The sequence below is a fragment of the Nerophis ophidion genome, linkage group LG08 (genome assembly GCF_033978795.1).
Source record: "Nerophis ophidion isolate RoL-2023_Sa linkage group LG08, RoL_Noph_v1.0, whole genome shotgun sequence".
NCBI classification, from domain to species: Eukaryota; Metazoa; Chordata; class Actinopteri; order Syngnathiformes; family Syngnathidae; genus Nerophis; species Nerophis ophidion.
Window position 1 is genome coordinate 49,065,915 of NC_084618.1, and position 24,916 is coordinate 49,090,830.

Genomic DNA, 24,916 nt, shown 5'->3' on the forward strand with positions numbered 1-24,916 from the left:
AAGTGAATCACAGATATGTCGTAAGCTACTATGAGCTAGCAGAGCTTCCGCTGATGTTTATTAGGTTGTTATGGTATTATGCTCATAATAACGTTACCAGTAGTTGTGACATGTACACAACTTGGATGTTTATTACAATTTTGGGAGTTTTTTGTGTTTACTTACCTTCGACACATCCTGACACCTACCAAAGTTTCTGTACACTGTTCGCCGTATGTTTGAGACCACTGTAAGAGACCTAGGCTTCTGATTGGCTCTGCCTCTTACCCGTATGTGGTTTGTGTAATCGATCAGAGATTGTGCCGTGGGCAGGACAATGCTGGAGAAAGAGAGGCGCGAGCTGCAATTTCGCCAAAATAACCAGTTTTAAATGGGCCCATTGGATTTAAAAAAGGCCCACTCTTGTTTGATGATTGTTACATTTAAAATGATAGTAATAGTGATAGTAGAGGTAAATATTGCTATTCATTATTAATACTTACAAAAAAGCCAATAAAGATGGGAAAAAAAAGGCTGATGCCTATATACGTGAAAACACCAAATTTTCGACGGCGATAATCGGTCGACCCCTAATTAGTTCATCCTAACCCCCCTACAGCACAGTATGGGGAATCACTTTATAGGAGCATTGATTTAACATTTTTTAACCGTTTATCTGAGGTTTTTTTTATGGTGTCATATTATGGGTGATGTCATAATTTTCTATATCGACCTGGTAATTATAGGTTCAATAAATATTGTGCACCTCTAGAAATTTGGTTAAAGGTTTATTTTAAAAAGTTTTCCTATTAACCTAAAATATGTCATGTATTTTCACTTTCAGCCAAGCACACTGCCTCAGGGAACAGTGAACATGAACCTTTGTTCTGATGTCATTGACGCTGAGCCCAAGACAGGCCAGAAAAACTCTTTATGCATCATCACCCCAGAACAGGAATACTTCATTAGAGGAGAAAATAAAGAGATAATCAATGGGTAAGTGTTTTAATATCACTGATAGTGGTTCTTCTTTTAACTATTTTTTTTCTCATTTTAAAACATAATTGTTAACCTCTCTTCAGCTGGACTGAACAACTGGTTGTGTATCCACGCACAAATAAACAGAACCAGAAAAAGAAACGCAAGGTGGAGCCTACAACCTCACAGGTATCTCTATTAAAGGGTTTTTTGTTGTGTCTTACATAGTGCTTTGGACAGTTTTCACAGCACTTAACTTTTCCACATTTTGTTACGTGACAGCTTTATTCCAAAATGGATTAGATTCAGTAGATTCAAGTGGCTGGGGAGAGGGAAGTCTGGGTTTCCCTGCTTAGGCTGTTGCCCCCGCGACCCGACCTCGGATAAGCGGAAGATGATGGATGGATTAGATTCATTTTTGTTCTCAAAATTCTACACGCAATACCCCATAATGAAAATGGGAAAAGGTTTATGTTTTTTTTTAATTTGGCAAATGTATTAAAAATAAAAAACAGAAACATCACATGTATATAAGTATTCAAAGCATTTGCTCAATACTTTGTTGATGCACCTTTGGTAGCAATTACAGCCTCAAGTCTTTTTGAATACGATGCCACAAGCTTGGCACAAGCTTGGCACACCTATCTTTGGGCAGCATCTTTGTCTCGTCAGGGAGGTGACGAAGAACCCAATGGTCACTCTGTCAGATGTACAGGATTTCTCTGTGGACAGAGGAGAACCTTCCAGAAGGACAACCATCCCTGCAGCAATCCACTAATCAGACCTGTATGGTAGAGTGGCCAGATGGAGGATATTGCTTAGTAAAAAAGTTTGCCAAAATGCACCCTAAAGACTCTTAGACCAGGATAAAGAAAACCATTTGGTGTGATGAGACAAAGATTAAACTCTTTGGCGTGAGTGCCAGGCATCATATTTGGAGGAAACCACCTCTTATCACCAAGCCAATACCATCCTGACAGTGAAGCATATTGGTGGCAGCATATTGGGGATGTTTACAGCGACTGGAACTGGGAGACTAGCCAGGATTAAGGGAAAGATGAATGCAGCAACCTATCCCCAGGTGCAGATAGGTTGATTGGCAACACTAAATTGGCCCTAGTGTGTGAATGTTGTCTGTCTATCTGTGTTGGCCCTGGGATGAGGTGGCGACTTGTCCAGGGTGTACCCCGCCTTCCGCCCGATTGTAGCTGAGATAGGCGCCAGCGCCCCCCGTGACCCCGAAAGGGAATAAGTGGTATAAAATGGATGGATGGATGGATGAATGCAGCAATTTACAAAGACATCCTGGATGAAAACCAACACTTCCCATCCAATCCGAAGGAGAGGAGATGTTCTGCAAAGAGGAATGGGCACAACTGCCCAAAGATGTGTATGCCAAGCCTGTGGCATCATATTCAAAAAGACTTGAGGCTGTAATTGGTGCCAAAAGTGCATCAACAAAGTATTGAGCAATACTTATGTACATGTGATTTTTTTATTGTTGTCAAATTGTCATTTTGGAGTATTGTGTGTAGAATTTTGAGGACAAAAAATTAATTATAACATTTGGGAATAAGGCTGTGACACAATGTGGAAAAAGTGAAGCGCTCTGAATATTTTGCAGATGCACAGTATTTAAAATGTTCTGGTTGCTGCTATAATTTTAAGCACAGAGCCTTTCTTTTGTCTTGCCTGTCTGCACGCAGGAGCCAGGTCCAGCCAAAGTAGCAGTGACTGGTTTGGGTATCCCTGAGGCAGAGAAGGTTCCAGACTCCAGTTCCATCATCTGGCAGGAAGAGCTGAACCAAAGAGAGGCGGAAGTGGCTACAGTCTGGACCCCTGCTGAGCTTCCCCCAGGATTGCCACTACTCCCTTCAGGCAAGGATAAATAACACGTAATAGTTGCATGTTGTAGTAAAGTAATTTTGATATGTTTATTGTTATGCCAGTAACCTTTTTTGAAAATGTGGCTATCCAGAGTTTTAAATCTGTTATGCAAACATGACAGCATTAACTTTCTTTGTCTGAGTATCTATAGTAACATTACACCAAAAAATAATCAGCGTCCTATTTGAATTTTTTTTTAGGTGAATGTATAACTGTCAGACAAGAGTCTGATACTGGCTCAGTGAATGGTGATGAGGTGGACCAGGGTAGCGGGGTGCTGCACGGTTCTGTGCCACAGCCGCCCAGTGACCTCCTTTCCCCAACAGGCTCCTGCTCCAGCCTGGGGGGTGTACCCCGCTGCCTCTCTCCAGCTCCCAGTGACCCCTTTCCCTCTGGCAGCTCACTGCTTTCAAATGGTTCTCACATCAGTGGTTCTGTAAGCTCTCTGGACTCCGATGCCAGCGGCAGCACAGTGACTAGCACTGAAAGCCACCCAGCCAATCAGAGGGGAAACCATTTGTACAGCCATCACGACACACATCGATCTCGAAAGCTGGAGGCCGAGGAACGAAAGGCAGAGAAGAGGAGCCGTTTTAGGAGCCCTGACAGACATGAAAGGGAGGCTGTCCTCAGCCCAGAGAGGAGGTCAGTGTCTTACATCTACATAGGTTTTCCTCAAACACCAGTATGTGTCGAACAGCCCTTTCTGTCTTTTCACATTGCAGGACTGACACTATACAGTATTGTGAAAATTAGGACACTCCATATTGGAACTTGTCTTTTCAGGAATTGCTGCACGATTTTGCAAAAATTGTGAATCACAATAATTTTTGCTTAAAACTTTTTTGATTGTATAAAAAAAAAATTAAACTGAAAAAGACAAGTCAAGAGAAAAATCTATTATTTAATGCAATTGTTCCAATCCCAAGCTTACCTATGACAGCCAATGAAGTGGGGCAAACTTGCCAAGGCTTGCCGGCGGATAAGAAGAGCGAGGAGGAAATGTTGGCTGTCATGTCAACAACAGTGCAGCATAAGTCCTTGAATAAAATGGCACCGTTTGTTTGAGCCAGCTTGTTAAATGAAATGTAAATAATCAGCGTCTTTTTGAGATTCAATTCCATGATGTTTGTGTTAATCGAGATTGTAGGGTTTTTATTTTTTATAAAAAGTTGAACATTTGTCAAAACATGCAACCCTCCCATTAGGGATTTGTACCGAATTCGACTGAATTCCGTCTGTTCTACCGAGTACCAATTTTCAATACCTAGGTTGCATGTGACATCACATCCGGTTGCAAATTTGGCACCGGCTCATGCAAATTCATAGAGAAATGTCTCTTGGTAATGTTGCAATATTCAACGCCAACAAAGAAAGCATGCCTGATAGAAAGCGCTCGAAAGTAATGATCCACTTTTTAAATTAGCTCGTTGCTAATTTACTTTGGATATGTTATTTACATCCTACCGATTACCGTTGCTGATTTTGCGTGGTGATTTAAATACCTTTAAATTTTGTAATAAAAAATACAGCAACAATCCACGTACAAACAGCTGGTGTGTTGTAGGTACAATACTTACCGCAGGGGTCGGGAACCTTTTTGGCTGAGAGAGCCATGAAAGCCAAATATTTTAAAAACGTATATCCGTGAGAGCCATATTATATTTTGGTAATACTTTGATATGGGGAACATATTCACCAATAATTAGTTGCTTATTCACATGCAAATTCGTAACATATTGGCTCTTAATTAGTCATTTTTAAGTACTTATTAATGCCTTTTTCTGCATGGCCTTATTTTACAACCAGTAAGCCATTAACTAAGAGTCTTCCCTTATAACCTCAGAATTATTGCTTATTAGTAACCCTAACTCTTATATGGTCCCCTAGTGTCCAAATAACTCTTAATTAAGTCTTTGTTACGTAGAATATGTTCCTCATACTAAAATGTTACCAATATTTTTAACACTGAATACAACTAAATGTGCACATTTTTAAGTTAGAGTATGATAAGTCTCTTATTCTTTTTAATAACATTGTTATTCTGAAGCTAACGAATAATAAATTAAATACTTCTTACCATTAATGCGACTTCTTAGATTGATGGAATAAAATGCATGAGAATGTTTTTAATTTTAAACGTTATTTTTAACCCTGTGATTACCAGCGGAATCATTTAATACTTATCGTGTTAAGCAATGTCAGCTAAGATTTATCTGAGAGCCAGATGCAGTCATCAAAAGAGCCATATCTGGCTCTAGAGCCGCAGGTTCCCTACCCCTGATTTACCGGATAACACTTTGTAGGGCTCAACAAATTTTGGCACCTTTTGGTTTACTTGTTGTTTATTTGTTACTAATGTTTGTTTGTTTATAAATTAAAATGTTCCTAAAGTACTGATTAATCCATCCATCCATTTTCTACCGCTTATTCCCTTTTGGGGTAGCGGGGGGCGCTAGCGCCTATCTCAGCTACAATCGGGCGGAAGGGGGGTACACCCTGGACAAGTCGCCATCTCATCGCAGGGCCTACTGATTGATCATGTTATCATATTACAATATCAATCAAAATTAAGTATGTCCTTATCAAATCAATTATCTAGTCCTACAGCACAGTTATTATTATCAGCTTGTTAGTTGCCTGTGCAATTTTTGTTCAGCAGGCACATCACTAGGTGATGTTGTTCTTAAAAAGTTTGACTCCATTGGTTTGATGGACTTAAAAAGCTTGAGCGTGAAATTAAGTACACACATTTAGGGGACTGAGAGGCATTTCCCAGCAAGATCGGTCAAACAAAACGTCTTTGCAGGACTTCAAAGGTAATGTTTGCATACAACACAGGTGGTAATGTAATTTTTCTTAATTTAAAGCAATTACATTTCTTATTTAAAAGTGTTCATTATATGTTTTTTCTACATTTAAAACACTGTAGTCTACATAATATGTAATGGTGGTTCTTTAGTCAAAATTTTGCATAGATTTTGTTTTATAGACCATCTTCAAGCTGCTTTACGACTGTCTCTTTTGTGGGCAGTCTAATTTACGTGCCTCCACTTCGACTGCGTCTTTGCTCGTCAGCTATGTTGTAGTATGATCCACAACAGTAGGATAGAGACAAAAAAGTAACTCACTGGCTACAACTTTGGACTACAACTGAATAAAAATGCCGGACTCGCGCAAAGCTCTTTGAGAAAACCTCTACCATACATAGTGATATCCGCTGACGTAAACAGGGGTAAACACATCACTAGCTAATCAAAGCAAATATGAGGGAAGGGAAGATTGTTTTATAAGATACATTCGCCATGCCTCCGCGGTTTGATTTAAAATTTCCAGGGCTTATGAGGATCGCAAATACACAAATATAGTGCCAACAGGTAAAAAAAAAAAGTTGGTCATTTAAGGGATTTGATAGATCAAATAAAATTGTATTGAGTTCATTGGCATGTGCTCTCAGGGAACTTAAAGTTCCAATAGCAGCAACATCGTGTGCAGTATACAAGATAGTAGTGACAATAAGAGAACAGCACGCAGGGCAAAATGTAAATAAATACATGAAATCCGGATTTAAAAAACTGTAAAACAAAAATAATAAGGGGAAAATCCCAATTTTGCAATTTACAAATGTACAGCTATATGTACTGTTTATATAAATTGTTACTAATGCTTTGTTTATGCTAATTTTTGAAGCTCCTTGTCTACTTTCTAGTCGTTATCTAGAGAACATCTCAAACGTGTCAGGTGGGATAATCTTGCTTTTGTTGTCGTTCCTTAAATCTTAATAGCAGTAACTGTAAAGAGAGGAAACAAGGGTGCCTTGCGTGAAAACCACAACACAGTTACATGCATATCAATTTCCAGTTACGAGAAGGGATATATTTAGCCTTATAACCGCTTAATGTCCTTACGAACAGATGTTGCATTTCATTTAAACTTTGCCCAATTTTCTTCAAAATTAATTGCTTGGTTGACGACGTTGAGCCAGAATGAGACACACATACACTCACTATTCTGTGACGCACAACGGTTTTGGTGCTCATATATAAACTCCTCCAACTGTTGTGGTTTGTTTGAAAAGGAAAATAAATGACAATATGAGTATATCTGCTGAATGAAGACATACAAGGATCGTGAGCATCGTTATTACGTGTGCTTCTCAGAGAATCTGTTGTTGCATACTTCTTTTATCAGTTGTTACAACACTTACTGGAATCATGGAATATAAATCTACAGTGTACTTTCCATTTAGTAATCTGCCTGATGGGGAGTGGGGAGGCTAAAAGTCCCACACCCACATACACACAGTAAAGACTTTTCAAACAAACCAAGAAGGGGTCATAGTTTTCCTCCCAGAGTCCGTTTCCTGCTCCATTTAACCTCTGCATATATGCTTTCATTATGACTGTTTTTTATTCCCTCTTCATTTCCTGCCATTTTTTCAATAAAAGTATGCATCGCCAAAAGCACACTGTAAGACAAGTCAGTGAGTTTTAATGTCAACAATAAACAACCACACTGCATGTGTATTTATTGGTTTATGATCGAAAATGAATGTTTTCACTAAGAGACTACTGGAGATGAATATGTCACAATCATTACTTTTATTAAATGTTATGTGTAGTGCAGTTGGTGTTGAGCTATGTGCCATCCTTTTGCCCGAATGCAGCCGGGATAGGCTCACCACCGCCCCCTGACCTCGAGGTTGTCAAGTGGTAGAAAATGGTAGGATGGATTAATGGACTATTTTTGTATCTACATTCTCAATACTATCAATCCATTTTTTCAACAAAACTTGACCTCATTAGGTTCAAAACGTCGCAGCTGACTGCACGAAAGTCAGTCGGTCGCAAAGCACATTACATTAGCAACATAATTATTTAAAAAAAAACTTTTGTAAACAGACTCTGAAATGCACACAACATTTTAGGAAATAAATATGTATACCTATATATTGTACTTCGGCTGCGCGCTCAATACAAATTTTGTATTTTAGAATCTAATATCAGCTTTTCAAACACTGTATGGTAATGCTACAATGTTTATTCACAGTCGCTCAGGTGTTATTGAGAAGTTGGAAGCCCTGGAGCTTGAGAATCAGGAGAAAATGGAGGTGGAAGAGACGGGCAGGAGTGGAAGCAGACAAGGCCGCAGTGAACACAGACGTTTCCACCGAGAGGTAAAGCTAACTATTTTGCTGGTGTGTGTTTCGTGAGTTCATGTTTGAGCAAACCATGTCGGTGCTGTAAAGCAATTTACAGTACATACGGAGTCATTTGTAAACAGCAGTTTAAAAATAAAACATCTAATGGCAGGGCATGTATGAGCTTAGTTTTTGAACATGCTTCATCCCTCTCTTCTGACATGTGCCCTTCTCATCTTCCTATATTTTTCTTCTGTCTCTGTTCCCTCCATCTTTTCCTCATTCTATTCTGTCTTTGTTTAGTTTGTGGGTCAAAGGTCACCCAGGCGTGTTGTACTCATTTCCAGTTTCCATTCTTTGGTGGGATTCCCCTGTGGATTTCGCATCCTTTTCCCACCACCCCCCCACTATTTTTGATGCTGTTGAATAGGTTTTCCTTGTTTGGCCAGCTGTTTTTCACTAATGCAACTAATAATGTGTGTGCAGACAAAGACGCTGCATGCACACGTCTGTGGTAATAATATTAACAAACTACCACTACCTTCTTGTTTCCTGGACACATTAGTTAATAGACGTAAAGGACAGTTTTTCTGTGTTTATTTTAAACTGTCAAATTTCCGCAAAATTATGCAACATCTGCATGCCATGGAGAATCACGGGCATACAAAGTATTGCTTGGATTTACATGTCCTCACATCCACCTCATGTCAGGTTTATTAAATATGTTTGGTGGTCAAACCATCGTCTGTTCTCAATGGGTACTCAAAGAAAAATGCAGTATGCTTGGGTTGTTTCCAGCTGTACGGACCGTTCCAATCGTGAAAAGGATTAACGTTTCTTCAGAGTTCCTCAACAGTTAATCAAAAAGGGCGGAAGGGTGTAAGATTTTACGAAACGACAATGAGAAAAGTGGCACGCACTTCAAGGGAGCAGAATTGAAGAATGCATGAGTTATCCGAGATCACTCTGTTAAAGGTTTTTTTAACAGTCTTTAAAGGTTTAGCATTACCCATTTAAGTATTATCTTGACATTAATTGTATTTCTTAAAACAAAATTGCGCTATGATTGTTTGAAAAAGCAACAACTTGGCAAGCCTAAATAAAAGAAAGCAAATTTGAGCAAAACCAAAAATATTTAGGCTTTTACCAAAGAGCAATTATAAATGAAGCTTTCAGCCCATACACAATGTTGAAATCTATATGTATATTTTGATAAAGACATGCGCACTCGTAAACGGCGCATGCAAATAGAATAAGGCAACAAACATGACTGTAAATGCGAAGTTAAATAAAGAAATGCAACCTTACTCGAGCAAAAACGATGCATATTTATCCGGGAGAGTCCTGATAGCAATTTCCTTGACCCAGCCACACAAAAAGAAGTTGTTGATTATAAGATTTTAGTTAAAGCACTGGCCCTTCGCCTTGAATCAATTTTACCAAACATTATATCACCTGACCAAACTGGGTTTATGAAAAACCGGCACTCTTTTTCCAACATTCGTTGCCTTCTTAACATTTTTTTTTCTCCAGCATCCGAGGGGACGCCAGAAGTGGTGGTCTCTTTGGATGCGGAGAAAGCTTTCGACAGTGTGGAGTGGGGATATTTATTAGAGGTCTTAAAGAGGTTTAACATTGGGTCCAAATATATATCTGTGATAACACTTCTATACTCTTCTCCTAGGGCTGCTGTAAGCACAAATGGGATATTATCCCAATTTTTCACACTTGGCAGAGGCACACGCCAGGGGTGCCCTCTAAACCCATTATTATTCGTTACTTCTATTGAACCCTTGTCCATTGCTCTTAAATCGGCTGGTATCAGTAAAGGAATCCATAGATGCGGTCTAGAACACACACATTCTCTATACGCGGATGATTTACTATTGTTTATATCTGATCCAATCTCTACCATTCCAAAGTTTATTGAATTGCTAAACAATTTTGGATCATTCTCTGGCTATAAATTGAATTTCGCTAAGAGTGAATGCTTCCCTGTGAATAATTTGGCCCTTGAGATCCCTGATGGATATTTTACATTTAAGATGTCCAGGGACAGCTTCAAGTACTTAGGTGTACATATTTGTCTTAAGCTACCAGCTCTCTACAAGGACAATTTTCCACCTCTAATCGACAAACTTAAATTAGGTTTGGAAAGGTGGAATGATTTACACATAACTATAGCTGGCAGGGTAAACTGCGTCAAAATGAATGTGCTTCCTCGATTTTTGTATCTGTTTCAATGTTTGCTTATCTTTTTACCCAATTCCTTTTTTTGCATAATGAACACACTAATTTCATCCTTTATATGGAAAGGCAAGACTCCTAGGATTAGGAGAGAGTTCCTGCAAAGGCATTGTTCCGTAGGTGGTCTATCACTCCCTAATCTAAAACACTACTACTGGGCAGCTAACATACACAAAGTGACTGTCTGGATCGAAGAACCTGAATTAATCCGGTGCAAGTCTGAAGCTAGTTCCTGTTCTACCTCACTCTTGGACCTGCTTACATCAAAATTACCTTATCGACCATCCCAATTTACTTGTAGTCCAATTGTCATTTCTACCCCTTAGAATCTGGTCTCAATTTAGAAATACTTTCGACCTGCAGGGTTTATCCAACCACAACCCCATTCATAATAACCATCTCTTCCTCCCTCCTAGCACAGATGCAGCGTTTTCTCTATGGAAGTAGTCAAGCCTTAGCAGGCTAAAGGACTTATATATTGGTGATGTTTTCGCTAGTTTCAGTGAACTGTGTGAAAAATTTGACCAACCAAAATCTCACCTATTTCGATACTTTCAGGTTCGAAATTTTGTTAAATAAAATAGTCTATCTTTCCCTAATATCCCACCAAATTTGCTAATTGATTCAATTTTAGATATTCCCACAAATCAGAAAGGCCTAATTTCCAAAATCTACATCTTAATCTCCCAGTTTGGTAAAACGTCTCTTGATAAAATCAGAGGGAATTGGGAAGAAGAGCTTGGCAGATTTATAGATGATGAAGACTGGGATTTTGCCTTAACCCGAATTAACAACAGTATATCCTGTTCAAGGCTTAATTTGATACAATTTCAGGTTGCCCACTGTATTTATTTCACTAATTCCAAACTCTCCAAAATATACCCCTATATCTTGGATACTTGTAACAGATGTCACATGCAAACATGACGCACATGTTTTGGTCTTGTCCCCATTTGCTGGATTATTTGACAACTATTTTCAAACACCTTGCTAAGGATTTGGATTTAAATCTGACACCTTGTGCAGAAATGGCTATTTTTGGGACGGTATCAGATCCCCAAATAAGGAGAAAATTTAAGGATATTATCGCCTTGCATCCTTATTATAGCACGTAGGAGAATTTTGCTGGAGTGGAAGTCACCTTTTTGCCCCAAAGCCTCCTTATGGCTTAAAGACCTCATGATGTATTTAGATCTGGAGAAAATGAAGTTCAATCTTAAGGGGGCACCTGGGAAGTTTTATTCTGTTTGGGGCTGTATGGTTAACTACATAGCTAAATTAAAGACTCTACAGGACACATGATAAGTTCACCTTTCATAAACCAGCTTCTTTATTTCTTTTTTTTTAATTTCTTTTTTAATATTTATTCCGGGTTTATATTTACTATCTGCCTATGTTGAGAAGAAAGTGATGTACTAATTATTTTCCATTTGTGACTGTACCTTTAATTTATGTAGGACCTGGGGGGAGGGGGATTTATGTGTGTAAGGGGTATGCGTTGGGTTACTGTTCTTGGAAGTGGGTGGGAAAAAAAGGGGAAAATGTGTTTACTTTTTTATTGTACATTGTAATACCTGTCAAATTCAATAAAAACATTTGGGGAAAAAAAGATAACCCCAATAAATATAGTAATTTTAGGGCTTTTTCTGTTTTGTACAATCTTCCAAGATTGAATTAATAAATTCAAATCATTAACACAATGTGAGAATTTGGATTTAACGTAAGAAAAACAAAAACAAAAAAAAGAAGTTGTAGACCTCCTTTTTTTCCCAGTTTTTCATCTGTTCTGTCGTGTATAAGGAGGTCTGCAGCACAAGATAGTTTGATATGTCTGGGAACTCCACCAGTGCCAGAAACCTGAGGGTTGCAGGTTCGCTACCCGCCTCTTGACATCCAAATCGCTGCCGTTGTGTCCTTGGGCAGGACACTTCACCCTTGCCCCCAGTGCCGCTAGCACTGGTGAATGAATGATGGGTGGTGCTCGGAGGGGCCGCAGGCGCAAACTGGCAGCCATGCTTCTGTCAGTCTACCCCAGAATAGCTGTGGCTATGAAAGAGCTTACCAACACCAGGTGTGAATGTATGATGGGTTCTCACTTCTCTGTAAAGCTCCTGTAGTGTCTAGAAAAGCGCTATATAAATCTAATCCATTATTTTATATATATATATATATATATATATATATATATATTTATTTATATAGACATGCACCTGGGGATAGGTTGATTGGCAACACTAAATTGGCCCTAGTGTGTGAGTGTGAATGTTATCTGTCTATCTGTGTTGGCCCTGCGATGAGGTGGCGACTTGTCCACGGTGTACCCCGCCTTCCGCCCGACTGTAGCTGAGATAGGCGCCAGCGACCCCAAAAGGGGAAAAGCGGTAGAAAATGAATGGATGAATGCATATATATATATATATATATATATATATATATATATAATATATAATATATATAATATTAATACAGTAAAATAGGTAGGTTGTATAATTTTTAATTTAACTATATTTAACAAAAACTTTAATATGCTCCCTTATATACATGTATTCCTTTAGGAGCAGAGGACCGTCATGGGCCAAGGTCGGGATTTCCCCTCCACTTTGCCACCTCTTCGGAGAGCCAAGTCTCTTGACCGAAGGACCACCGAGTCAGTCATGACAGTGAGTGATTTATCTTCCTTTTGCATTGGTTAATTAGTCTTGCTATCTACATTACCATATAGTTTGTGTTGTTTCTTGTAACAATGTCATTCTTGCCCGAGGAACACTTTGTTCGATTGTTGCAGTTGTGGTCAGAAGTTTACATACACTTGTACAGAACAAACTGTCATGGCTGTCTTGAGTTTCCAATAATTTCTACAACTCTTATTTTTTTCTGATAGAGTGATTGGAGCACATACTTGTTTGTCACAAAAAAAATTCATGAAGTTTGGTTCTTTTATGGATTTATTATGGGTCTACTGAAAATGTGACCAAATCTGCTGGGTCACAAAAGTATACATACAGCAATGTTAATATTTGGTTACATATCCCTTGGCAAGTTTCACTGCACCAACGCGCTTTTGGATAGCCATCCACAAGCTCCTGGCAAGCTTCTGGTTGAATTTTTGACCACTCATCTTGACATAATTGGTGCAGTTCAGCTAGATTTATTGGTTTTCTGATATGGTCTTGTTTCTTCAGCATTGTTCACATGTTCTTAATGGAGTTTAAGTCGGGACTTTGGGAAGGCCATTCTGAAACCTTAATTCTAGCTTGATTTAGCCATTCCTTTACCACTTTTGACATGTGTTTGGGGGTCATTGTCCTGTTAGAACACCCAACTGCGCCCAAGACCCAACCTCCGGGCTGATGATTTTAGGTTGTCCTGAAGAATTTGGAGGTAATCCTCCTCTTTCATTGTCCCATTTACTCTCTGTAAAGCACTAGTTCAATTGGCAGCAAAACTGGCCCAGAGCATACAGTAATACTGCCACCACTATGCTTGATGGGAGGTGTGGTGTTCCTGGGATGAAAGACCTCACCTTTTCTCCTCCAAACATATTGCTGGGTGTTGTAGCCAAACAGCTCAATTTTTTTTTCATCTGACCGCAGAACTTTCCTCCAGATGGTCTTATCTTTGTCCATGTGATCAGCAGCAAACTTTAGCCGAGCCTTAAGGTGTCGTTTCTCGACCAAGGGATTCCTTCTTGCAGGGTACCCTCTCAGTCCATGACGATGCAAAACACACTTGACTGTGAACACTGACACGTTTTCCAATAGCTTCCAATTCATTGCAGACCTGCTTTTTGGTGGTTCTCGGTTGACTCTTGATCATCCTGACCAATTTTCTCTCAGCAGCAGGTGATAGCTTGTGTTTTCTTTATGATCGTGGCAGTGACAAAACTGTGCCATGCACTTTATACTTACGAACAATTGTCTGCGCAGTTGCTCTTGGAACCTTAAGCTGCTTTGAAATGGCTCCAAGTGACTTTTCTGACTTGTTCCAGTCAATGGTTTGTTTTATCAGATCTGTGCTGAGTTCCTTTGACTTTCCCATTGTCGCGTTTGTAACCGAGTCTAATGACTGCATCACATGAGCCCTATTTAAATGGGCTCAGAGAAGTCGATTGGTGTCGTCAATCATGATCACTCACATGAAGTTGAGAGGCCACGCCACAGGCTAATTTGATTTGATTGTAAGTTTTCTTCATAAACAAAATTGATAATGCACGTTGCTGTATGTATACTTTTGATCCAGCAGATTTGGTCCCATTTATCAGTAGACCCATAATAAATTCATAAAAGAACCAAACTTTACGAATGATTTTTGTGACCAATAAGTATGTGCTCCACTCGCTCTATCACAAAAAAATAAGAGTTGTAGAAATAATTGGAAACTCAAGACAGCCATGACATTTTGTTCTTTACAAGTATATGCAAACTTTTGACCACGACTGTATATGCTTTAAAAAGCGTTGCCAGAATGATAGATAGATAGATAGATAGATAGATAGATAGATAGATAGATAGATAGATAGATAGATAGATAGTACTTTATTGATTCCTTCAGGTGAGTTCCTTCAGGGAAATTAAAATGTGTACTGTTTCGTGTTCAGGGTATTAAATGTGTCGTGTAGTGAATATAGTGTCGCTCAGCTTATATTTATGCTGTCTACTCAATGTTGCCAGCTTTTACAGCTGGTGTGTTGACAAAGTGGGCGCGTTACCACATATTTTTATCTTCTTGATTAAGGCAGTATTATTTTGGCTATTTAAAGGATGTGTACGGTTTCCATCATAAGCTAAAGTTTCTTGAAATCCACCTAAAAATGTTTGGCTTATATTGCTAAACTCACTTTCGCACTGCTTGAATCCGTAAATGCTCAACACTTAACATTTTATATTAATTGCGGTAATCACAATTTATATATTGTGGCTGTTTAAGTGGTTCACATTCTATATTTGGTAAGGTACAGTTGGACTCTTAAAACACGAACACAATCGGCCTGAAAGATAATTTGATTTTCAATAAATATAATGTATTACCCCAGGAAAATATAGTAAATACTCTGCAAGTACTGTTTTAATTAACAACTTAGCACAACACATTGTGTATATCATAATATTTATGCTGTAAAAATCACATGACAAGTTTTAGGACACTCCATTAAAATGTTAATGTTCACTCTGATTAAGCATAGTTAAACACTTTGATATTCATTATAATAATATTAAGTGATTAATACTCCCGTCCAAAGGCAAAACCTAGTAACTCATTTCTAGCTGATTTTGAGAAAACAAAGGAAAACCAATCTATCTTGATGCTGTCTTACAAAGATCTACAAAGTCATCAAACGTATAGATGTTTTCTTGAGCTTTCATTTTCTTGCCGATTGAGCCATGGATTGAATCTGCTCTCATGAACGTGTGCCCTTTCTCCAGATATTTTATTACAATCTCGGGTGGGCCCCATCCTGCGTTTGCACATTGGGCAAGAGCCGTGTACAGCGTCCAGTTTTTATTTTGACCTCCACAGTTATCTGCCCAAAAGAGTATGCAAGGGGAAGAGTCAGGAACAATACATTTAATGAAGGTGCTTGCAACGTCCTGGGCCAATCTTCCAAATATCCCCTCGTGCCATAATATCACATAATCAGGTTGACCGTCGGCCCCCATTCGTGCAAATGTCTCATTAAAGACAATAAGGCGACTGACAAAGAAGCTCCGATTGGTCCCTTGAGATACTAGGTTTTTCTGTTGTATCTACGCGGTTATGTGGTAGTTGCTAGGTCCTGCCATGCGCGTAACAGCTTACTTACGGAACAAATTACAATATCGCATACACTAATGTAAAGCATATCACCTATGAACTCCCAAATTATTATCAGCTCAGTTTTGACCAAAATTGAGTTACTGGGTTTTGCCTTTGGACGGGAGAATACACCATACCGATCTGAATAACACTGATAGGTTTGGCCAGTAATTACTGTATGTGATCGGTGAAGATCACATATAACATAATGAAATAAATGTACATATTTGTTTAAATACATTTTTATAAATTCATTATTGTATTTTCTTTTAAAAAACTAAAATGTATTTAGGGTTACATTTTCATGAATTGATAAGGTCAGTGAAGTTTTTCTTTTTATTATTGATATTGAATATGGTTCTTGGTATTCTCCCTATATTTTATGGCCAATGTTATAAGAATTCTGTTTTTGTACCCAATTATTTTTAGTCATGTAACATAACCTTCCTTTCTTGTACACTTACATTCATGCACAAACTGAGAGCAGAGGCTGCATGACCTTTACTGCTGAGAGAATCAGCAAGGGTAGTGTAAAAACCTGTATATTATGCTTACAGAAAAGTAGAAAATACCAAATGTTGGACTGAATGAAACTGCTTGTATTAGCTTATGAAACAAGTATCAAGCTCTGGTAGAACCTTGATAGTTCTGTCATTACCTGCAACACAAATGCTCTAAATGACTTTTAAAAGCCAATGTGCTGGTCTTCAGACAAAGCCTCTCCTGTTCTGCTAAGCTGTGCGATCCAGGGTTCGAATGAGTGCCAGAGGTTTAGCTGTTTAGAAAAGTATTGGGGCTTTTTGTTGGAACTATGGGGTCAGATTGGTTAGCTAACAATAGAAATTTTTTTTATGGACATCTTTAAACTACATAGCGGCGTAGCTCGGTTGGTAGAGCGGCCGTGCCAGCAACTTGAGGGTTGCAGGTTCGATTCCCGCTTCAGTCATCCTAGTCACTGCCGTTGTGTCCTTGGGCAAGACACTTTACCCACCTGCTCCCAGTGCCACCCACACTGGTTTAAATGTAACTTAGATATTGGGTTTCACTATGTAAAGCGCTTTGAGTCACTAGAGAAAAGCGCTATATAAATATAATTCACTTCACTTCACATTCAAACAACACAGTGATGGCTAATAAGCAATTAGTATGTCTAGCTTTTTTAGATTACTTGATGTTGTGTTAATTTTATTTCTATAGTTTATTACCTCTCTCCTCAAGATGAGTGTTTCTCTGATGCAATGGTATGAAGTTGTTACCAAGCCTCCACCTCTCCCACTCCTCTTCAGGTTACAGAACTCATTCTAAACTTTTCTGTTTGTGGATTTTGCTTGCCGCATATTTTCAGTGCACTCATTATATGTCTGTTTATGCTTGTGCACGCTTATGTATTTGTGTGTTCTTAATCTTATGCTCAGCAGACAGCAGTACAAAAGCCAGCACATACATCACGTTCCCCTTGATACCTTTGTTATTTTCTTGGTAATCACAGGCAATCACAGAGAAATTGTCCCTATAAAAAATAATAGAGATAGAAAAAAAATCCATCCTAGCTATATCAACGATTCAGGCAATGTTTAAGTCACATTTGAACATTCTTACCAGTCATACACATTTTTATGGAGATTAATTTGTCTTTATTACCAAAACTTTTTTAACAATAGTTCATGTAACTGAATTTTTTGCATTTAAATTTAGTGCCATTTTTTACATCAAAATAAACCCTGAATAAAAAAATGTGAGCAAAATGTATGTTTAAAAATGCTTTTTATTTATTTATTTTTTATTTTTTATTATTTTTTTTATTATAAATACGACCCATGTTACGTGACTGCCAACTTGACACCTCATTGGGTGGTTGTGAAACACAATAGATTGCTTCAGTCTTAATTTACCGGAAGTGGTTTCAACTAAATTTTAAAACACAACTCTCTTTCTTTCTTTCTTAGTTTATTTTGAACATGAACATGAACACACTTACAACATAATACATCAAACAATCCCACATCATTCCACATTACATCATGTCCGAAAAGGAGTAGGAAGAAGCAACGCTTATTTAATCCTACCCCTTTCCCACGTCAAAGCGTCTACAATTATATAGATTCATCAACTGACCTCTTTTATAGTAAAAAGACATCCGTGAATGAGTAATGCAACCGTTTTGCAATATGTAATTAATTAATTCAGTTATTATTAACATACTGAGATGAAGAATGTCTTATTTTCAATAACGTTGAAAGTGTTTCTCATAATTCTTCTTTGTACTTTGTAAGCACTATTAATTTGAACAGCCTCTTAAACTGGATCATATCAGTACAATTTTAACTTCTTTACTTATCCATTCCATAATTTAATGATTTATAAAAAAAAAGATAAATAAACACACACAATTTGCTCACAAATGTTTACATCATTCAAAATAAATAACATTTACGTTTAATATAAAAATATAAAATTCTAACTAAAAAATTCAGTTACGTAGATTCAGTGAAAAAAAAAGCTTCGGTAATAAGGACCCAAATTACCCTCCATATTTTTTTCCTCCTTTTATTGTTGACTGAGCAGTTAGTTTGCATCAGACCTCAAGTCAGCTCAGTGCTATATTCCTCAATTGCAAGGATATTGGCCGATTAGGTACAGTACGTAGGATTCTGTTCATGTGAAAAAATACCAGTTTGCGTTAAAGACAAAATGCCAATTACTTTCCAATGTCATTCTTTTATTATTGTCAGAGTTTTTCCTCAGAGCAACTTGGACCCCTTTGTTCCAACACTACATCATTTAAAGTTCTTAGGCTGCCATCGCTTTGAGGTTTTTTTCCCATTAATGGTACGCTTCTGTGGTGGGATACAAAAAGCAATTATACTCTATTGCCATAAATTATTTTTGCTGGGCATCATACAGAGTTGCCACAAAAGCCAAAGACAAAGCAAATCATTATAATTTGTTGATGCATGCTGAATCGAGGTTTAGTGAGCCCCTTTTTTGCTGTATCTTCCTTTTTTGTATATTAATTTTTTGAGCCCCACCATCATGAATATGTATTTTATACAAACTATTTAAGTCAGATTAATCCTAATTTTAAATAACACTTATGAATTTGGATAAATCGTGATTAATCACAGGTTACTACTTGCTTGAATAATTCAAAATAACTTAAAAAGGACTTCACTATTTGGACACAAATATGATTTTATTGTCAGAATGTCATCCAGTAAAAAATCTTAAATGCTTTACTTGAATATACACGATTTATTTGCTCAAAATTTTGTAACATTTTTAACTGAAGTCAATATTAGAGTGAAATTTGCCAGTGAGCACATCTTTGCATTGATGTATGCATTGACCTGATTACTTACCCTAAGACAAACACCGCTTTTCAGGTAACGGTCCGCGATGAAGGTAAAAGGAGCGTGTACACTCAAACAAAATTGCATAAAAAGTTGCGTGTATACTAGATTATTGCAATATTTTTATATTAACTATACTTTATATTGTTTTACACATCCTAGAGTCTCACACACAGGTTGATTGTTTTCAGTTACAACAGCTTTCTCACTTAAATTCTGTGTTTTAATGTGGGGTTTCTATGCTCATGTAACCACATATAGTATGCATTAATGGTGCTCCAAAATCGATTTGCATTCAAATCGCATCTCTTGTTTATCCTGATTCTAAATCTATTCATAATTTTTCCAAATCACTTTAAAAAAGTTACAAAAATTGTAATTACTTTTAGAAAATACGTTTTTAAGCCCTTTTCATGCCTACTCACTGTGCGCATATATCATATGTCAGCAACCAGAAGGTTTTGTAATCTGTAACCACTTTTGAAAACGTTTATTATAATTATTATACCAATTAATACATTGCGCAAATCGGTTAGAATCAAGAATCGTGTTGAATCGAATCGTCACCAAAAAAAAATAGAATTATATTATAACGTAGGGTGCCTCAAAGATTCCTGCTTTTATTATGCATTATACTCTCAATTTGTTGTATGCTATCTTGTATGTATGTGTGTTTGTGTGTTTGTTGAGCGTGTTCATCACGTTTGCCAACTGTGGTCACCAGTCACATATGTATTTATTTCCCACTGTTTGGAATCACAGCAGTTGACAACAATATCAAGCGACGCAGCTAACATCTTCGGCTGGATTCTCACAGTGCAAGAAAGAATGAGGCAGAAGTTGTATCTGACTAGTGGTCTGCATTGAGACCGCATTTCATCTCTTATTCGGCATTGTCCAAGCCATTGGTCAGGTTCAACTTGTCCCACAGCTGTTGTGTGATTTCACTGAGCATGTTTGACTTTGTTGACAAATGTGTGTGGAAAATACTTCTACACATTTAAAATAGGGGTTATTTGTTAGTATGTTTTTGTATTGGTTAGATAACTTTTTCATTTGTATAAATGCAAATATGATACTGTACAAATATCATTGTTCATTTGAAATTTTTTAAGATTAAATAAATATTTTCCACTTGAATGAAGTAATATTTCTGTGATATTTACTTTTTTCTTTTACATTGTAGCCCGATTTACTGAACTTCAAGAAAGGCTGGATGGTGAAGCTGGATGAAGGACAGGTAATTAAGTTGCTGGTTTTCTGCAAGTTAAGATAAAGCCTTTTTCCACAAAACACTTGCACTTTTTTTTAGCATTTATGTGCCTTAGAAAAGCATGGCTCCCATTGAATGTTGTATCATAATGTGTTTAATTCTCGTCTATTTGCTCTGCTATTCTGGTTAATTTGGTAAAATATGAACTTAGTCCGCTGAATTAAAATAGGACCAGTAACTGGGTACAGAAATTGTCTGAAAGATGGGTCTGAGCCCACCCACGAAAGCACTCTGTAGTTTTGATGGAAAAAAGTATTGTTTCTATTGTCGAGGCGGCTGATTGGAGCTGTGGCCGCAAGGTAGTTGGTGCCTGTCGGGACAGTAATCCTAAAACCCGTTGGTGGACACCAGCGGTGAGGAATGCCGTCAAGCTAAAGAAGGAGTCCTATCGGGTTCTTTTGGCTCATAGGACTCAGGAGGCAGTGGACAAGTACCAACAGGCCAAGCGGTGTGCAGCTTCAGCGGTCGTGGAGGCAAAAACTCGGACATGGGAGGAGTTTGGGGAAGCCATGGAAAACGACTTCTGGACGGCTTCGAAGCGATTCTGGACCACCATCCGCCGCCTCAGGAAGGGGAAGCAGTGCACTGTCAACACCTTGTATGTTGCGGACGGTGTTCTGCTGACCTCAACTGCGGATGTTGTGGATAGGTGGAAGGAATACTTCGAAGACCTCTTCAATCCCACCAACACGTCTTCCTATGAGGAAACAGTACCTGGGGAATCTGTGGTGGGCTCTCCTATTTCTGGGGCTGAAGTTGCTGAGGTAATTAAAAAGCTACTCGGTGGCAAGGCCCCGGGGGTGAATGAGATCGCCCCGGGGGTGAATGAGATCGCCCCGGGGGTGGATGAGACCCGCCCGGAGTTCCTTAAGGCTCTGGATGCTGTGGGGCTCTCTTGGTTGACAAGACTCCGCAGCATCGCGTGGACATTGGGGGCAGTACCCCTGGATTGGCAGACGGGGGTGTTGGTTCCTCTCTTTAAGGAGGGGGACCGGAGGGTGTGTTCCAACTATCGTGGGATCACACTCCTCAGCCTTCCCGGTAAGGTTTATTCAGGTGTACTGGAGAGTAGGCTACGCCGGATAGTCGAACCTCATATTCAGGAGGAACACTGTGGTTTTCGTCCTGGTCGTGGAACTGTGGACCAGCTCTATACTCTCGGCAGGGTTCTTGAGGGTATCACGGGAGTTTGCCCAACCAGTCTACATGTGCTTTGTGGACTTGGAGAAGGCATTCGACCGTGTCCCTCGGGAAGTCCTGTGGTGAGTGCTCAGAGAGTATGGGGTATCGGACTGTCTTATTGTGATGGTCCGCTCCCTGTACGATCATTGTCAGAGCTTGGTCCGCAGTGCCGGCAGTAAGTCGAACACATTTCCAGTGAAGGTTGGACTCCGCCAAGGCTGTCCTTTGTCACCGGTTCTATTCATAACTTTTATGGACAGAATTTCTAGGCGCAGTCAAGGCGTTGAGGGGTTCCGGTTTGGTGGCCGCGGGATTAGGTCTCTGCTTTCTGCAGATGATGTAGTCCTGATGGCTTCATCTGTCTGGGATCTTCAGCTCTCACTGGATCGGTTCGCAGCCAAGTGTGAAGCGACCGGAATGAGAATTAGCACCTCCAAGTCCGAGTCCATGGTTCTCGTTCGGAAAAGGGTGGAGTGCCATCTCCGGGTTGGGGAGGAGACCCTGCCCCAAGTGAAGGAGTTCAAGTACCCAGGAGTTTTGTTCACGAGTGAGGGAAGAGTGGATCATGAGATCGACAGGCGGATCGTTGCGGCGTCTTCAGTAATGTGGACGTTGTACCGATCCGTTGTGGTGAATAAGGAGCTGAGCTGGAAGGCAAAGCTCTCAATTTACCGGTCGATCTACGTTCCCATCCTCACCTATGGTCATGAGCTTTAGGTCGTGACCGAAAGGATAAGATCACGGGTACAAGCGGCCGAAATTAGTTTCTTCCGCCGTTTGGCGGGGCTCTCCCTTAGAGATAGGGTGAGAAGCTCTGCCATCCGGGAGGAACTCAAAGTAAAGCCGCTGCTCCTCCACATCGAGAGGAGCCAGATGAGGTGGTTCGGGCATCTGGTCAGGATGCCACCCGAACGCCTCCCTAGGGAGGTGTTTAGGGCACGTCCAACCGGTAGGAGGCCACAGGGAAGACCCAGGACAGGTTGGGAACTATTCTCTGGATATTCCAATCGAGACATATATATATATATATATATATATATATATATATATATATATATATATATATATATATATATATATATATATATATATATATATATATATATATATATATATATATATATATATATATATATATATATATGGATTGATTTATTAAAGGTAAATTGATCAACTTGGCTATTTCTGGCAATTTATTTAATTGTGTATCAAACTGGTAGCCCTTCGCATTAATCAGTACCCAAGAAGTAGCTCTTGGTTTCAAAAAGGTTGGTGACCCCTGATCTAGACCAATCAAAATCTAAAACGAGATCTGAACAATCTTAGATTAGTTTGATCTAGAACAATCAAAATCTAAAACAAGATCTGACCAATCTTAGATTAGTTTGGTTCTAGACCAATCAAAATCTAAAACGAGATCTGACAAATCTAAGTCTATGAGCATGAACTGATGAAGCCTACTCGAATGAGGCGAAACGTCCTCTATGACAAACCAAACAGTCCAGTTGCGATCAATTGAATGCCTGAAAATTGAAAAGTTTATACTTACAATAAATACTACTTACTACTAAAGATACTTACAAAAAGATAGTTATTTAGCACAGTTTGGTTGTCATTTACACTTTAATTTGTCAGTAGACTAAATATTGCACAATAATGCATAAAGTCAAACCTCAAGTCGGTAGCGTCAGATATTGTCAACCATATCGACCAATCAAAGACTAAATGTGACCAATTTAGGTCTGAGCATGAAATGATGGAACCTATTTGGATGACAGATGAAACGTCTTCTAAGACAAACCTAACAGTCCATTTGCGATCGATTGAATGCCCTGAGAATGCAATGACCTCGATGAATGAGAACATCCAAAGACATCCAGTTTTTTTAATTTTTGGTGTGTGGTGTGAACGCAACCTTAAAAATAGATTGCTCGTAGGTAATAGGCACACTTTAAGCTGAACCTATAGTGATGCAATGACATAATATCTGTAGGTTAAACAACAGATTTTTCCAACTTTACCTGAAAATATATTTTTTTCCCTTGTATGTACCGAAGTGGAAGAAATACTGGTTTGTGTTGACGGATCACAGCCTGCGGTACTACAAGGATTCTATTGCAGAAGAGGTAAGGTATGATATATTCATGCTAGAATTTTAATTTCTTTATTTATACAATGTTTTCTTTGTCCTTTAAAGGCCTCTGACTTGGATGGCGAGATTGATCTGTCAACTTGCTACAATGTAACTGAATACCAAGCTCAACGGAATTATGGGTTTCAAATACAAGTAAGAGAAAATCTCTTGTTTTAGGATGTACATTCATTCATTGATGGCATTTGCTGCAGAAAATATACTTTACAGTAGATATCATTCTGTTTGATTTTTCTATGGATACTACATCACTCAAAAGACCGCTAACTACTGGATTTGACTTTTACATTGTAACCATAACTTGTTCCTAACAAATGTTACAAAAGGGAAACTATAAAGGTTTTCCAACTGCATTGTAAAAACAATAGTTTAGCAACCACAGATTGTTTAAAATGTTGTTTTTATATTTATGTACGAGTAGGAAAATATAGTTATATATTTATCTACCAGTGGGATACAATGTGCGCATCTACTAAATTAATTTATAGTTAAAATGGAATTTGTATTTTACTGTTTTGTAAGTGTTTTATCATTCTTGCTTTTGTAATGATTATTCTAGATCAAATGTATATTGTCTTTTTAAACTTTGCATATGTATTTATGTTTATATAGTTCAGGGGTCGGGAACCTTTTTGGCTGAAAGAGCCATACAAGCCAAGTATTGTAAAATGTATTTACGTGAGAGCCATATAATATATTTTTTTTAAGACCGAATACAACTAAATGCATGCTTTTTTAAGTAAGACCAACATTCTTAGAGTATAATAAGTCTCTTATTCTTTTTAATAACACTGTTATTCTGAAGATAACCAACAATAAATAAAATACTTCTTACCATTAATGCGACTTCTTGAACAGGTGCCGTAGAAACCGGATGGATGGATGGATTAAAATGCATGAAAATGTTTTATATTTTGAGCGTTATTTTTGACACT

General features: G+C 38.4%; 1 protein-coding gene across 5 annotated transcripts in view; it reads left to right on the forward strand.

The window, feature by feature from the left end:
- mprip (myosin phosphatase Rho interacting protein) overlaps positions 1-24,916 on the forward strand; it is a 74,268-nt gene that overhangs the window by 30,778 nt on the left and 18,574 nt on the right. For 4 of the 5 annotated variants that reach the window (XM_061908765.1, XM_061908763.1, XM_061908767.1 and 1 more), the window contains exons 4-12: positions 824-975; positions 1,062-1,146; positions 2,664-2,835; positions 3,045-3,489; positions 7,894-8,020; positions 12,787-12,891; positions 20,561-20,614; positions 23,887-23,955; positions 24,027-24,116. In XM_061908765.1, coding sequence (XP_061764749.1) covers positions 824-975; positions 1,062-1,146; positions 2,664-2,835; positions 3,045-3,489; positions 7,894-8,020; positions 12,787-12,891; positions 20,561-20,614; positions 23,887-23,955; positions 24,027-24,116 — 1,299 coding nt within the window. The remainder of the gene's footprint in view (positions 1-823; positions 976-1,061; positions 1,147-2,663; positions 2,836-3,044; positions 3,490-7,893; positions 8,021-12,786; positions 12,892-20,560; positions 20,615-23,886; positions 23,956-24,026; positions 24,117-24,916) is intronic. The other variant, XM_061908766.1, reaches the window with a different exon arrangement.